Source organism: Geotrypetes seraphini, chromosome 12, assembly GCF_902459505.1.
Source record: "Geotrypetes seraphini chromosome 12, aGeoSer1.1, whole genome shotgun sequence".
NCBI lineage: Eukaryota > Metazoa > Chordata > Amphibia > Gymnophiona > Dermophiidae > Geotrypetes > Geotrypetes seraphini.
This window is the reverse complement of record NC_047095.1, coordinates 108,050,985-108,066,081: the sequence shown is the minus strand read 5'-3', so window position 1 is coordinate 108,066,081 and position 15,097 is coordinate 108,050,985. Positions and strand designations below refer to the sequence as shown.

The following is a 15,097-nucleotide window of genomic DNA, read 5'->3' as shown; positions in this document are numbered from 1 at the left end:
AAAATATAAATTGGTGGGCTTCTGAAAGCCCTGCCAGCTGAAGATCTCTTCCTATAGGAAGGGGAGTTTTGTTCAGAAAAACTGTACACTGGCACTAGTATGGTAATCTTTGTTTTGAATTTTAAAATAAAATAAATAAAGTGGAAATAAAGAAGTAAATACATGGGTCAGGGCATGGTAGGATGGGGCGAAGCAAGGGGCCCAGTGTACTTGTGTGCCTAGGGGCCCTCAATGAATTAATCCTGCCCTGACTCCCGTAGGGTAGCAAAGGCTATGTCCAAGCTATACCCGATGGTGCTGGAGTTCCAGCAGTCATTTAATCAGGCAAAAGTGGATTCTGTGGTAGCTCAGGTCACCAGATGCCTTGTATGATATCAGTCATGAGTAAGATGTCAGTGTGTGCAGTCTTGGCCTGCAGGATGCTCTGGGCCAGGCAGTGGATGTGCAATTCTGCCTCCTTGGCAACCTTAAGCAGACTTCCCTTCAAGGGGCAAATGCTTTTCGGTAAAGGCATAGCTGACTTTATGGCCAGTGGTGTATCACTACACTAAGGCCCTTTTTTATTAAGGTGTGGTAAGTGTTTTAGCAGATGTTTATCGCACACTAAATCAACAAGCGCACTAAACACTAATGCATCCATAGGATAACATGCACGTGTTAGCGTTTAGTGCACGCTAAAAAGCATAGTGCACCTTAGTAAAAGAGGGGTAAGTCTCTGACAGAGAGCAGACCTCGATGTCCCCATGGAGGGAGTAAAGGTCATTTTGTTATTTTCACCATTCTTGCCAATATAACATGAGTTCCTCCACTCAGAGATCGTTCCATGACTATAGACAATGATTTAGCAAATCAAGACATCAGCAACCCTCTGGGTCCTGCATCAAACCAACCTCCATAAAGTCCCAATGACACCAAGCTGCCAGCAGAGCTTCTGTACATTGGAGGAGGTTGCCAAAATTTTGGAGAGAGAGGTAACAGATTTCCTCTGACCAATGGGTATTAGACCTCATCGAAGAGTACTTCAGGATTGAGTTTTATCATCCTCCAGTAGATTTGTTTCTAGATTCTCTAGCCAGCTGGCTGGAAAATGAGAGCAAGGTCTAAGTAACATTTTAGAGGCTCTTAGATATTAAAATCATAGAATCAATACACAAAGAGGAAGAATTGGGCTCTAGCAGATACTCCATTGTGCCCAAGAAGGGTACAGAAGTCTGGAGACTAATTTTGGATCTCAAAGTCATCAATGTGTCTCTTCTACATGGAAATGGCCTATTCATTCATTCATTGCAGCAGTGGCTACAAGGGAGTTTCTTGCCTCTCTAGATCTGATGGAGTTGTACCTGCATATCCCCATTTTTCTGGGTCACAGGAAATATCTATGGTTTCATTTACTTCAGGAACATTTCCAGTGTGTGGCTTTGCCATTTGGGTTGGCAACAGCCCTCTGCACGTTCTGAAGAATGGGACTCTGCATGCCTGTCTGTATGATTGGCTGATCAGGTCTCAATCCAAGACAGAATGTGAGCAGGCTGTATGGCAGGTGGTAGATCTGCTACTGCAGTTGGACTGGATAGTCATTTTCAAGAACCATCTAGAACTGACCCAGAGTTTTGAATATCTGGAAATTTGCTTTGATCCAGCAAAGGGATGCATCTTTCTTCCCAAGCTATACAAACAGAAACTCAGGAAACATATTTTAAAGCTCTTAGGATGTTTATTCCTACTGCTTGGCATTACCTTCAGGTGTTGGGCTCAATGGCAGCCTCCCTGGAGGTTGTTCCTTGGGCCAGGGCACATATGCAGCCTCTCCTAGATGCTCTTCTGTCTCAATGGTCCCCTCAATATCATTATTTTAAGATGGAGCTCCCATGGACATATACTGGTGGCTCCAGGGAGACTCTTTGTCAAAGGGAATGTCTCTCTGAATCACATCATGGGTGATTCTCATAACAGATGCCAGCTGGAGAACCCATGGTGGGAATTGCTCAGTTAAGGGACTCACCATCAGAAGCAGTGGTCCATAAACCATCTGGAACTCCAAGCCATTTGCCTACCATTGAGAACTCTGGAAATAGTCCTGTAGGGAAGATCAGTAATAGTGTTCTCTGGGAACACTGCAGCAGTAGCATATGTAAAAAGACAAGGAGGCAGCAGAAGTGTACCCTTATGCCTGGAGGCTTAGATGCTGTTCCAGTGGGCAGAAATTCATCTATAATCTCCTCTCTACAGCTCACATAGCCAGATTGGAAAATGTTCAGGCTGAATTTCTCAGCCACCTATCTCTAGACTCTGGGGAATGATCTAACTCCCAATAGGCATTCAACCTCATTGTTCATCACTGGGGCAGACCAGTAGTGGATTTGACGGCTTCTGCCAAAAACTCAAAAGTGAAGCATTTTTTAATTCAAAAAGAAGAGCCATGAATCTTAAGGTTGGATGAATTAGTTCAGTCCTGGCCCAACAAGGGATTCCTTTATGGCTTTCCGCCTTGACCCATGGTAAGCCAGGTCCTTCGTAGGGTTGTAACTCATCCATGACTGATGATTTTAGTTAGCCTAGACTGACCATTTCAGCTGTGTCATTTGGACCTAGTGCATCTTCAAAAGCACAAGGGTCTCCAAGCTCCCAGTTATCCAGGGCTTCTCAGTCAGGGACCAGTTCCCATGGAAAATCCAGAGTGCTTCGATCTTACAGTATGTTCCTTGAATGCATGGCCCTAGTTTGCAAGGGCTATTGCTACTCTACTCCAGGCTAAAAATGCCTTCTGCAATGGCAGCCTAAGGCTTTTCAACATTGGTATGAAAGGGAACAGGTGGAGCCGCTACAGGCTCCCATTCCAGCCATCCTTGCCTTTCTGCAGGCCAATCTAGAAAAAAAGGACGCAGTGCCCGATTTGCAAGGTTCAAGTTGTAGGAATTTTCTGCTTCCAGGCACAAGAAGGTAAACTTTCATTGGCAGTTCATCCGAATGTGACATCTATGAGGTGTGCTTTGTTTGTGGCTTCTACTATCTTAACCTTTTCCATTCAGGAATCTTAACTTCATTCTAAAAGGTCTCACTAAGCCTCTGTCTGAATCACTTTAGCAGGCTTCCATTTTGAATCTCATGGTGAATATGGTGTTTCTGGTTTGTGGAGGCGTTCTCTTGATTGACTTAGGATCTTGATTGAAGATGTTTTAGATACGTTTGTTTACTTATTTGTGTGTTGGTTATATGATGATGGTTGCATTTTTTAAACCGCTTAGGTCTAAGTGGGTTAGAACTTTTTTAAACTATAAAAAATAATAGTAACCTTTCTCAAAGCAAAGGTAGACCACATCAGAACTGACACTATCAAAGAAAACACAGTGAACTGCACAGAAATACTGCACGAGGAAACAAAATGTCCAGCAGATAGATACTGGGAGGAATTTTCCCCTTCACAAAAACAGAGTTAAAAATATTGCTATTCAAATACACCAACCCCCCTCTTTTACAAAGGTGTGCTAAGCATTTTAGCATGTGCTAACTGATTTAGCTAATGTGTCCATAGCATTTAGCGTGTGCTAAATCAGTTAGTGAACACTAAATTGGCTACTGCACCTTAGTAAAAGGACCCATAAATCTCAATGCTCATTAGGGCCTGGATTCTATAAACTGCACTGTTGTTTTGAGTGCCTTTAAAAGTGGCTGTCGAATGTGTGTCAATCATGTGACAGCATCATTTATAGAATCACACCTTGGGGAAAGGTAGGCCCTGCAAAAGTAGGCCAGGGTTTTCTGGAACCTACCTTTGGCATGAATCACTCCTAATACCATTTTCAGCATTAGCCAAGCCTACTATGGCATTAGGTATCATGAAGCACCGCAGTAGGCAAGATTCCAGCACCTAGATGTCTCCCTAATTTTACGACTAAACATCAATCAAAGACATTCTACAACTAGTCTGGCTGAATGACTTGCCAGAAAAAGGAATATTCCCCAAACACCTAGGAAAAATCATTCTAACACCCATCCCAAAAGATCAAAATGGAGAAATGAATGATGTCAGGAAGTACAGACCAGTAGCTTCAATTCTGCTTCATGTCAAGCTTTTAGAAAGAGTGCTAAAACAAGTTAAGCCACAAACATAGAAACATGATGGTAGATAAAGGCCACATGGCCTATCCAAACTGCCTATCTGCAGCATCCACTATCTCCTCCTCTCCCTATTGACTAAGCGGCTCATAATCAAAAGAAAAAAACATCTAAAAAGTGGCCTAAATGGCTACTTGGATGATCAAAAAGCCTGATCGTTCAAGTACCCATAATCAAAGCTGGTTTTAGACGAATCTAAAACCAGCTTAGGCCTTTCCTCTGCCTCTAAACGCACAGAGAGAAAAGAGGCATTTTTAGAGGAGGGGAAAGGGTGGGCGGTGGGCTGGAGGTGGGCTGACCTACACCTAGGCGTGCAGCAGGTATAACCAAAACTTTAGGCAGGTTGCCTAGTCGGCACTTATACGTTTTGACTTAGACCAGGTCAAAACAGGTATAAGTGCCGAAAAGGGGCCGCTGAGCTGATTGTGGCTGGTGCGATCAGTTCAGCGGCCCGGCAACCTACTCCTCCTCACCGCAACCATCGTGGCAGGAGAGATGCCTCATCTCCCATACCGCGATGCGATCACCCCTCTACCCAAACTGCCGTGACCCATGGCAGGAGAGATGCCCAATCTCTCCTGCTGCAGGTTGTGGCAGTTCGGGTAGAGGAGTGATCGCATAGCGGCAGGGGAGATGGCCAATCTTTCCTGCCGCGATACACATTGGGGCACGAGGGACCCCAAGCCCTCCTGCCCCGCAGCCCCCCCCCGAACCTCCGGTTACGTGCGGGGCAGGAGGGAGCCCAAGCTCTCCTGTCCCGCAGCCCCCCGATTATATTCAGGGCAAAAGGGAGCCCAAGCCCTCCTGCCCCGCGATCTCTAATCCCCCCGAGTCCGATGGGGCCAGGAGGAAGCCTAAGCCCTCCTGGCCATGCAAGCCCCACCCGCTACAAGAATGGGCAGGAGGGAGCCCAACCCCTCCTGCCCAGGTGGACCCCCTACCCCCACTAAAATACAGGCAGGAGGGATCCCAGGCCCTCCTGCACTCAAATCGCCCCCCCCCCCATGATCGCATCCCCTGAACCCCCGATCGGCCCATGGGCCCAACTCAGCCCATGAGCCTAAGGCCCCACCCACAGGAGGAGCCTAAGGTTCCTGGGCCTATTCTGGTTGGCCCAGGTGCCTCAGGTCCCACCTGTGGGTGGGGTTTAAGCCGCCTGGGCCAATCCAGCCCCATTCTGGAGCCGGCTGGCCTGCCGGATGGGCGGGCTTGGCACCTGTCCATCCTGCCAACGCTGACAAGGTATGGAAGGTGGGATTGGGGTAGGGGGGGTCGAGGGGGGGTCGGTGGGGGGGTCGCGGGTCAGTGGGGGGCTAATAAGGGGTTCGGGGGTGTGGTCATGGGGGGGCAATTCGAGGGCAGGAGGGCCTGGGATCCCTCCTGCCCATATTTTAGTGGGGGGTGGAGTGTAGGGATCCACCTGGGCAGGAGGGGTTGGGCTTCCTCCTGCCCAAACTTGAAGGGTGTGGGGGGGTCGTGTGGCCAGGAGGGCTTGGGCTCCCTCCTGGCCCCATTGGACTCAGAGGGATTAGAGATCACAGGGCAGGAGGGCTTGGGCTCCCTCCTGCCCCAAACATAATTGGGGGTTCAGGAATGGGCCGTGGGGCCGGAGAGCTTGGGCTCCCTTCTGGCCCCATCGGACTCTGTGAGGGGAGGGGTTGGGGATCGCGGGAAAAGAGGGTTTGGGCTCCCTCTTGCCCTGATCTTCATTGGGGGTTCAGGGGTGCTGTGGGGCAAGAGGGCTTGGACTCCCTCTTGCCCTGATGTCGTCTGGAAGGTCAGGGGTGCCGTGGGGCAAGAGGACTTGGACTCCCTCTTGCCCTGTTGTCATGTGGGGGGTTGGATTCTGTAACCGATGTTGTTTTTGACAGACACTGGTTACAGAATCCACTTTTAGGTGAAGGACTCGATCCTCCTTCGCCTAAAAGCTCTTGTTTTGGACTGGGGCTTAGGCTTTTTTTGGTTGATTATAGGGTATAAGTTTAGACATAGTGGTTGTCTGGGCGTTTAAACAGCTGAACATAGAGGCAGGACATTATAAAAAAAAAAACCTTCCTTTTGGACATTTTTTTTAATATAATGGACATTTTCCCTGCTTCTACTTTCAACGTTTAAGGCCTTAGGCCAAAAGGGGACTTAGACGTTTTTTTTGATTATGCCTCTCCACAGCTCTTAACATTTGCATCTCCTCTTCCTATAGGCTAAGGCTCTTTACACTTGCATTGTGAGGTCATGCAACATTATGGTTATAGAAACCATGGTGATAGCAGATAAAGGTCAGTCTGCCCATCCACAGTAACTATTAGGATATCATGGTTACATTAGAATTTAGCTCACGCTAATTTTTAGCGTGCGCTGATGCACTAGCGTGCCTTAGTAAAAGGACCTGTTAGTGTATAAGTAGTGATAATGTATCACTCAAAAAGACTGAAGTAATTAATACTAAAAATAAAAAAATAATACATAAACGTTTCAGTGCATAATGACCCCTGCTGTGCCCCACGAGGGATCACTTCTGATCACACAAACATCTTTTTGGACTTTTACTTGAACATAGATATAATGCACAAAACATTCCATTCAAATTAATATTTGTCTCTCAATGACAACTTACTTTTTCTAAGGTCATATTAAAAAACCTGAAAAACAACAATTCAGTCTATTTTTACCATAACACACACCTACCAGGAACAAAAATCTCCCTTGTGTTTGAATCTTTAAGTAGCCAGTTTCTATAAAGACTGCATGGTTTCCTCAACAACAGCTGAATCTCAACTAGGCTCAGAATTTACTTCAACATATCTTAGTTGTTATAACCATATGGGGGTCTACCTGTGAGCTGTTTGAACGCTGTGTAGCTTAAACAATCATTTTTTTCACTTCTGATTAAAGTTGCAATTTAGTCGCCCTACCAAGGTATGTGGAGTATCCATTACCATATCAAACAAGTAGCACAGTCACACCATAGGAAGAGCAAGTGCTTCATTCGACCATCTATTTCACAATCTGAAACATGGAATTATGTCTGCTTCTAGTCTTATCAATGCTTTGTGGCATCCTTGGGAGAAACAGTGAGCACCGATGTGCACCAGATTATCACTGGAAGTCGGAACCAGGATATCTCAAAGATGAAGATGTCATAATTGGGGGAATTGTAGCTGTGAGAAGTTTTCGTCTAACTAGACCATTTTCTTTCACATCCTATCCCATCCATTATGGGAAATTACAGTAAGTAGCTTCAAGACTTAAAAGTTTTAATTGACAAAACTTCTATTTCTTTAGAAGTTGTTAGCATACATTCTTGAGTTGCCTCAACAATAAGTGCCTTCAAATCTAATAAACACTTAGGCCTTCTTTTACTAATCAATTTAGCGTGCGCATGTTAGTCTATGGACATGTTATCGTTTAGCGTGCTCTAAATTGATTAGCGCAAGCTAATTGGTTAGCCCACCTTAGTAAAAGAGAGAGCTAGGGGCAAATTCTATAAATGGCGTCCCGATTGTAGGCATCCTACCACTGTCTAACAAGCCAATTGGGACAATAGTTGTCTGTCGTTGGTGCAGGGAGGCACCTAGGGATGTCCAAGCTTGCCCAAGGCTGGGTGTGAGCATGGTTTTGCCTAGAAGTGGCCTTAGGCGAGCCTAAGCAGTCCCAGGCACCTCCCTAAGCTGTGGTAGATGCCTAAAATGTAGGCCATTAAAATGCTGGCCTATATTTCAAATAGACATCGCCGCTAAGCTGACCACGGTAAGGAAATCTCCCTGATGCGATCAGCTGAGTGGCTGCGGCAGAGAACCCATGAACCTACTGCAAGTTGGCCAGCAGGAAGGATGCCCACTCCCTCCTGCTGCCACCCCCGAACCCCCGAAACTGAGAATCTAGCCCATGCAGTCTACCTTTATTTGCATTTATCCCTTTATTGATACTTGACATGTTTTCCTCAGTAAGAGTTTTACAACATACCTCTCCTTCTCCTCACCTCCTGTTCCCTATCACAAAGCCTCCATTAAATATTTAATAGAGACAACCACTGTTTTGTTCAATACCTAAATTCCCAAACCACCTTATCCTTTCCCCCTCCCCATACTATTGCAAGAAGGAAGAAAATGGGCATTACCCCCAATATTTAATAGCAATTTTTTGCCATCACTCCTAGTCTTCATTTCTTATGGAAACTGTTCCCTTCATGTTAGTTGCATGTTGAAACCTCACTTAGTCAGTATGAGAGGTGGCTGAAAAGTTCTCAGCCCAACCAAGGAAAGAATGACGAAACTTGCAAGTTATTCTACACTTTTCTTGATACTTCTCATTTCATTTCATATCATGGAAACAAAAAGTGTCAAGAAAAGTATGGAATAACTTGTAAGTTTCATAGTTCCACATCATTCTCTTCTTGGTTAGGCTGAGAACTTTACAGTGGCTTCTCATATTGTGATGTCATAATGCCTCGTTCCACTAGTGATGTCACAGAGACTTGGTTTCCCTATACTTGTGCCCATTTACTAGATGCATTTGCCTCATTGAAATGAAAAGTGTCAAGTAAAGTATGGAATGACTCGAAATTTCCATGGCTCAACATCATTTTCTTCTTGGCTGGGCTGAGAATTTTTCAGTGGCCCCTCATAGAACTTCTTCATGACTTTTACTACAACCATGGGACCTGAAAATATTATTGTTTCTAATATTTCATTACTATACAGTATACAGTATCTAGCTGCATCAAAGCAAATCAAGCCTACTAAGTACACTCCTTCATCCTGCGGGTCTGGCTATTTCCCCAATTAAATTGATTCCTGAAAGAGTCTCACAATCATCACAGTTTCTTCCCAAAATTCTTGGACTCTGGGACATCCACACGACGTGTTGTCAAAGTCACTGGGCTGAACTACTGCCCTGCCAACACAGTGGGCTGCATCATGGTCTCATACTATGGATTCAAGCAGGTGTCAGTTTCCAGAATGCTCTATGTAGAGCTCTACTGTATATTCAATTTATTTCAAAGGTATGGATAATGAGATTTTGGCAGCATTATCATGTAATGTAATTCACCTACTCTCCAATTAACCCCTAATGCATCTTCCCACATTTTCATAAAAAGGTAGCTTTTCCTCCTGCTGCAACATTAAATCCCCAGAAATCCTAGATAACTCCCATAATCTATGAAGCTTAAACATATGCCATTTAGCAGTATATTAAGTGATAATAACACAAATAAATAACTGGTCTTTGGAGGTCCTCTGCTGCATTTGTGATTTTTATATAATATGCTTCTCTAAGTTAGACTATGGCCCTCTTTTACTGAGGTGCGCTAACAGATTAACGTGCGCTAATTGAGTTAGCGTGCACTAAACGCTAATGCGTGCATGTTAGTCTATGGACGTGTTAGCGTTTAGCACGCGCTAATCAGTTTGCACACCTTAGTAAATGAGGGGGAATGTCTGAAATCCCTAAATAAAAATCTCTCATTTCTCTGTTCCGAACAATATAAGCCTCTCTTCTTCAATGTCTAAATATTTTATGTACCTAGTCAGGTTCTGGTACATGGTTAACTGCTTTGTACTTTTGTCAGCTAGTACTATTCTGATTTTTTTCCCCCCACATCTTAAGTGTCTGATGAATTTATGGGTTTTCCTTAGACAAGTCTAATAAAACCTTTTTGATCTCCCCTGTTGAATCATTGCTCTCTGCTTTTCATTCTTGTCTCCCACTGCCCACCTTCCAGTCTGTTAGGGCTCTCAGCTAAGTCACCTCATAGGAATATTTTCATAGGCCCAATCTGATCTGATCAAAGGAATGGGGGTCTTAGCTCCTGAAAGCTAATATGGAAATGAATTGAATTGATTCAAAAAGGTCATAATCTTATATCCATTTGTCTTAATTTATCAATCTGTATTTCTAATTTCAGATATTATCATATGAATTACTACAACTTCATGGCTTTGGTTTCTGCAGTAGAGGAGATTAACAACAGTTCAGAGCTCCTACCCAATCTCACACTTGGGTTCCAAATTTATGATTCTTATGGCAATCCCTTTTTCGTGTTTATGGCTGCCATGAATATATTTTCAGGAATGGATGTCTGGGTCACTAATTATTACTGCAAAACATCTGGTACACTGACTGCTATTATTGAAGGCCTTTCAAATGAGGAATCAAATCAATTATCCAATGTGTTCCAGATTTACCACTATCCACAGGTAAGGGTGCTTTTTGATTTTAATCTATTCTGCGTCATACTCTACCCAAATAGAACAAATAAGGCCATTTTCTTAATTTCCCTCAAAATTTCAAAATCCACAGAGATGATTTTCAGACTGTGAAAGGCAGCTCAGCTACCTCCCAACTGTTGGTGGTAAACCCAGAAATTCAATGCCAAGGACATAAATGCCAACTGATGTTGAATTTTTGGTCTAAGTTCAGCCATATTTGATACAGCCAACCAAACTGATATTCATTGGATGTCTGGTTAGACCATAGCAGCCCATGACACTGTAGACCTACCAGTGGCGTACCTAGGGTATGTGGCACCCGGGGCCCATAATTTTTTGACACCCCCCCCCCCCCATGTAAAAAAATATTTTTTGTAATAACCATGAAACTGAATAAATGGTCATAATAGAAACAGGCAGTGAAAATTTTATTTTATTGAACCTCATATATGTAAGCATTATTCCAAACATACCATAACATAACATAAATTATGTCTGAATTGTCATGACATCAGAAGTACATATGGAGTAGTTGCAGGTGATGCTTGGGACAGACCTGATTGTGTTAGTTCGGTTTTATGTGTTTTTTGAATAGAAGGGTTTTTATTTTTTTTTTAAGGTTTTGTAGTCTGTGGTCGAGGTCAATAGGTTGTAGAGTTGGGGGGTCGAGTGTTGCAGCTCAAATGGCTAGGAGGTTGTCGAACTGTTTTTTTTTCTTTTGACGTTTTTGGTTAGAGGGTGTGTGAAAGGTGCGTGAGTTCTCCTATGTCTGGTTGAGGTGGATTGAATTATTTAGCTGAAGAAATTAGTTACCCCCCCATTCCATACACATTAATTCTCTTCCATTTTTGTTCCCATTATAAAAAACACTGATAAGTTCTCAGAAAAAAAATACATTAAAATAAGAAGTGAAAACAAAGGCCCCTACAGATGAGAACATAACATAAGAATAGCCTAACTGGATCAGACCAAAGATCCATCATACCCAGTAGCCCATTCTCATGGTAACCAATTCAGGTCACTAGTACCTGGTCAAAACCCAAAGAGTAGCAACATTCCATGCTACCGATCCAGGGCAAGCAGATGTTTCCCCCATGTCTTAATAACAGACTATGGACTTTTCCTCCAGGAATTTGTCCAAACCTTTCTTAAAACCAGTTACGCTATCTGCTTTTACCATAACTTCTGGCCACTTCATTTTTAAGCTGAGATCTTTCCTTCCAAACAGAGACTTTGCTAGATGTCAAATACAGCACAAGGTAACTTCACACGGACTTAGCTGTGCAGGAAATGTGAATCTCCTCATACACCCACCATATAGTGCAAAAATGTGCAAAGGTCTGGTTTTTTCTTTTGATCACTACATAGACTAATGCCACACAAGCAGCGCTGTTACAAACATATTCTGTAGGTCAGTGCTAAGGTTAACAAAGTTTCCTTCCTTGGACCAGAAGGAGATACTAACAAACCACTGGAAGAGATCCCAAAACAACTACCCAGGAACAACACCCAAAGACCCACTCAGTGTGTGAACCAGTTGAGTGGAGTGCACTAGCTGGGGGGTGGAAATGGGCCTGGAGTTTGCTCAGCAGAATTTCCCAGATCACCTCTTCCTCTCAACACATTGACACGGTGCCACCACCACCACTAGGAACACCTCGGGTAGGCCAGCAATGCTATAAACTTTATAAAACACATTATTATATTTTCTTATAAAACACATATTTTAACTGAACTCTCTGACATCCTCAGCCTTTCCATTCACAAAAATAGAAGGAACAAAAGTTCCCATTTCCTGCTGTCTCATGTCCCCGGCCTATACAATTTTTTTCTTCTGCTGAGTGCAGACCCTTCAAAAATCATTTCACTTGCATTATAAAGTACTGAGGATGCCATCTCTCCCCAATCCCAGGTCCTAAAGTCTAAGACAGTAGCGCAAACTAGTGCTGCCAGATTCAGGAAAAAAAATTTTGATTCGATTCAGCCTCTTGAATTGGTTTATCGATTCGATTTTCCTGCCCAATTGGGTGTTTTTTTTCAAACATCCTGGTGGGTTTATTTTATAGCTTTTTCACCCCCCTTTGGTTTCTCCTAACCACACTGGCACTGTGGTGTAAATAAAATAAAGAAACAAAAAGGACTTTTCCTCTCTCTGTTAAATCCTAGCTCACGTTTGCGGTCTAACACCAGCTCTGGCAGGATACACATTTCAAATCTGACATATTGTAATCACAAAACTTCTTCCCACCCAAAGACCGGCATATGCACGTCTCTTTGAACCCCTCCCCCTTCCCTCCGTGTACTTCTACTCCAGGGCCCCCCTCCCCTGAAGGCCTGTCCCCCCTTAATGGTCTGCATTCCACCCAGGAAGGCCTGTCCCCTCCCTGAAGGCCTGTCCCCCCCTTGAAGGCCTGCACCCCCCTGAAGGCCTGCACCCCCCGAAGGCCTGTCCCCCCCTTGAAGGCCTGCCTGCCTATTCCCCGTGAAGGCCTGCCCCTCCCTGAAGGCCTGTCCCTCGAAGGCCTGCACCCCCCCGAAGGCCTGCACCCCCCTCGAAGGCCTGCACCCCCCCGACGGCCTGTCACCCCCCCGAAGGCCTGCCTGTCACCCCCCCGAAGGCTTGTCCCCCCCCTCGAAGGCCTGTCCCCCCTTTGAAGGCCTGCCTGCCTGTTCCCCTTGAAGGCCTGCCCACCCTGAAGGCCTATCCCCCCTTGAAGGCTTGCACATCCCCGAAGGCCTGCACCCCCCGAAGGCCTACACCCCCCTCGAAGGCCTGCCCCCCCGAAGGCCTGCATCCCCCTTGAAGGCATGCACTCCTCCGAAGGCCTGCACCCCCCCAAAGACCTACACCCTCCTCGAAAGCCTGTCCCCCCCTTGAAGGCCTGTTCCCCTTGAAGGCCTGTCCCCCTGAAGGCCTGTCTCCCCCCCTCCACAAGGTCTGCCTGCCCGCCCCACCCAAAAGGCCTGCTGCCCCCCTCTACCTCGAAGGGCCGCTCGGCCCCACCACCACCACCAGGAAGCACTGCTTATTCCCCCGGCCTCCCCGCTTCATTTCCCTGGGGAAACAGCCTGCAGCAAGATCGCGCAATGCCAGCGATCTTTGCTTGCTTCGGCTGTTTCCTCAGCCGCAGTCCCGCCCCTCCTCTGACATCAGAGGAGGGGCGGGATCGTGGCGGAGGAAACAGCTGAAGCAGGCAAAGATCGCTGGCATCGCGATCTTGCTGCAGGCTGTTTCCAGACGCGACACCCGGCGCGGGGGGGAAACCGGACCGGACCGGGAGCACCCCCTCAGGGCTTGGCACCCGGGGCGGACCGCCCCCCACGCCCACCCCTTGGTACGCCACTGAGACCTGCTATTTAGACAGATCTATCTGGTTGCTAAACTTAGCTGGTCAGCCAATGAATATTAGTGCTGACTGGCAACGTCACATCACATAGCTGGTGACTGGGCAAGTGGTGACTGGGATATTAGGTGGGAGATAGCTATCTCCAACTAGTCATTTGCAGTTAGCCAGAGGGTGAATCAAAAATTTAAAGGCAATTGTTTAATTACATGGTATTAGGCAGACTTCCATAGTCTGTGCCCCCATATATGGCAATACAGTTTAGGATGGGATGGAGAGGGCTTTGATGGGAACTCCAGTAATTTGGAACACATTTCAAATCAAAGTTTCAAGTTTCTCAAGTTTCATTAGGATTTTATATACCATCTATCAAGGTTATCTAAGCATTTTTTTACACTCAGGTACTCAAGCATTTTTCCCTATCTGTCCCGGTGGGCTCACAATCTATCTAACGTACCTGGGGCTGTAAGATTATTCAATTTACTACTACTACTACCATTTACTATTTCTATAGAGCTGCAAGGCATACGCAGCGCTGTACATTTTAACATACAATAGACAGTCCCTACTCAGAAGAGCTTACAATCTAATTTAGACAGGTCATTTCAGGGTTGGGGAGGTTATAGTGGGTATGAATTTATGGTGAGTGCAACTATTGGGCAGACTGGATGGACCATTCAGGTCTTTAACAGCTGTCACTTTGTTACCATAAAGAAATATACTGCCATAATGAAGAAGAATCAAAATATGATCATGAATGATGGAATTAAAATCAGTTGCACTGATATTTAGCTAGCAGCAGTCAGAGTTTATTTTTTAATGTTGATCTTTGCCAGCTAAATTACACGCAAATATTAAGTGTCAGGTCATATCCTGGCATTGGCATGTTTAATGAATAGATTTTGGGTGGCCGGGCTGCCCAGAGCTTATATAGACCCAGCCAATATTCAGCTAGGACCACATAAGAGTTAGGCAGCCCTGAATGAATATTAGGCTGGCCACAGAACCCTGTGAAAATAAACCCTCTGGAGCTCAGTAAACCCCAACAATGCCCCCTCTATCTCCTTCCTTCCCCTAGGTGGCAGTCCATGTTCCTACCTACCTAAATACCTGGTGGTTCAGTGGGAGACCATCATGTATTTTTATTTTTGCTATTTATATGCCACCTACTAATTGTCTAATCAGTTTATATTCAGGTACTCAATCATTTGTCCCTATCTGTCCAGGTGAGTTCACAATCTATCTAATGCACCTGGGGCAATGAAGGATTGAGTAACTTGCCCAGGGTCACACATTACAGCAAGAGGTCATGACAGCCATTTTAGCAGGTGCCATCAAAGGGAAGTATCTAAGAGATAACATTGCTGCCCCTGTTGACCCCCTCCCCCCCAAACTCTCTGGCCAATTTAAATCACTCTAACTCCCTGT

General features: G+C 45.2%; 1 protein-coding gene across 1 annotated transcript in view; it reads left to right on the top strand.

Moving 5' to 3' along the window:
• The first annotated feature begins 291 nt into the window (after positions 1–291).
• LOC117346270 (vomeronasal type-2 receptor 26-like) overlaps positions 292–15,097 on the top strand; it is a 39,050-nt gene continuing 24,244 nt past the window's right edge. Inside the window, exons 1-4 of the mRNA XM_033915670.1 lie at positions 292–366; positions 1,954–2,092; positions 7,152–7,344; positions 10,022–10,313. Coding sequence (XP_033771561.1) covers positions 292–366; positions 1,954–2,092; positions 7,152–7,344; positions 10,022–10,313 — 699 coding nt within the window. The remainder of the gene's footprint in view (positions 367–1,953; positions 2,093–7,151; positions 7,345–10,021; positions 10,314–15,097) is intronic.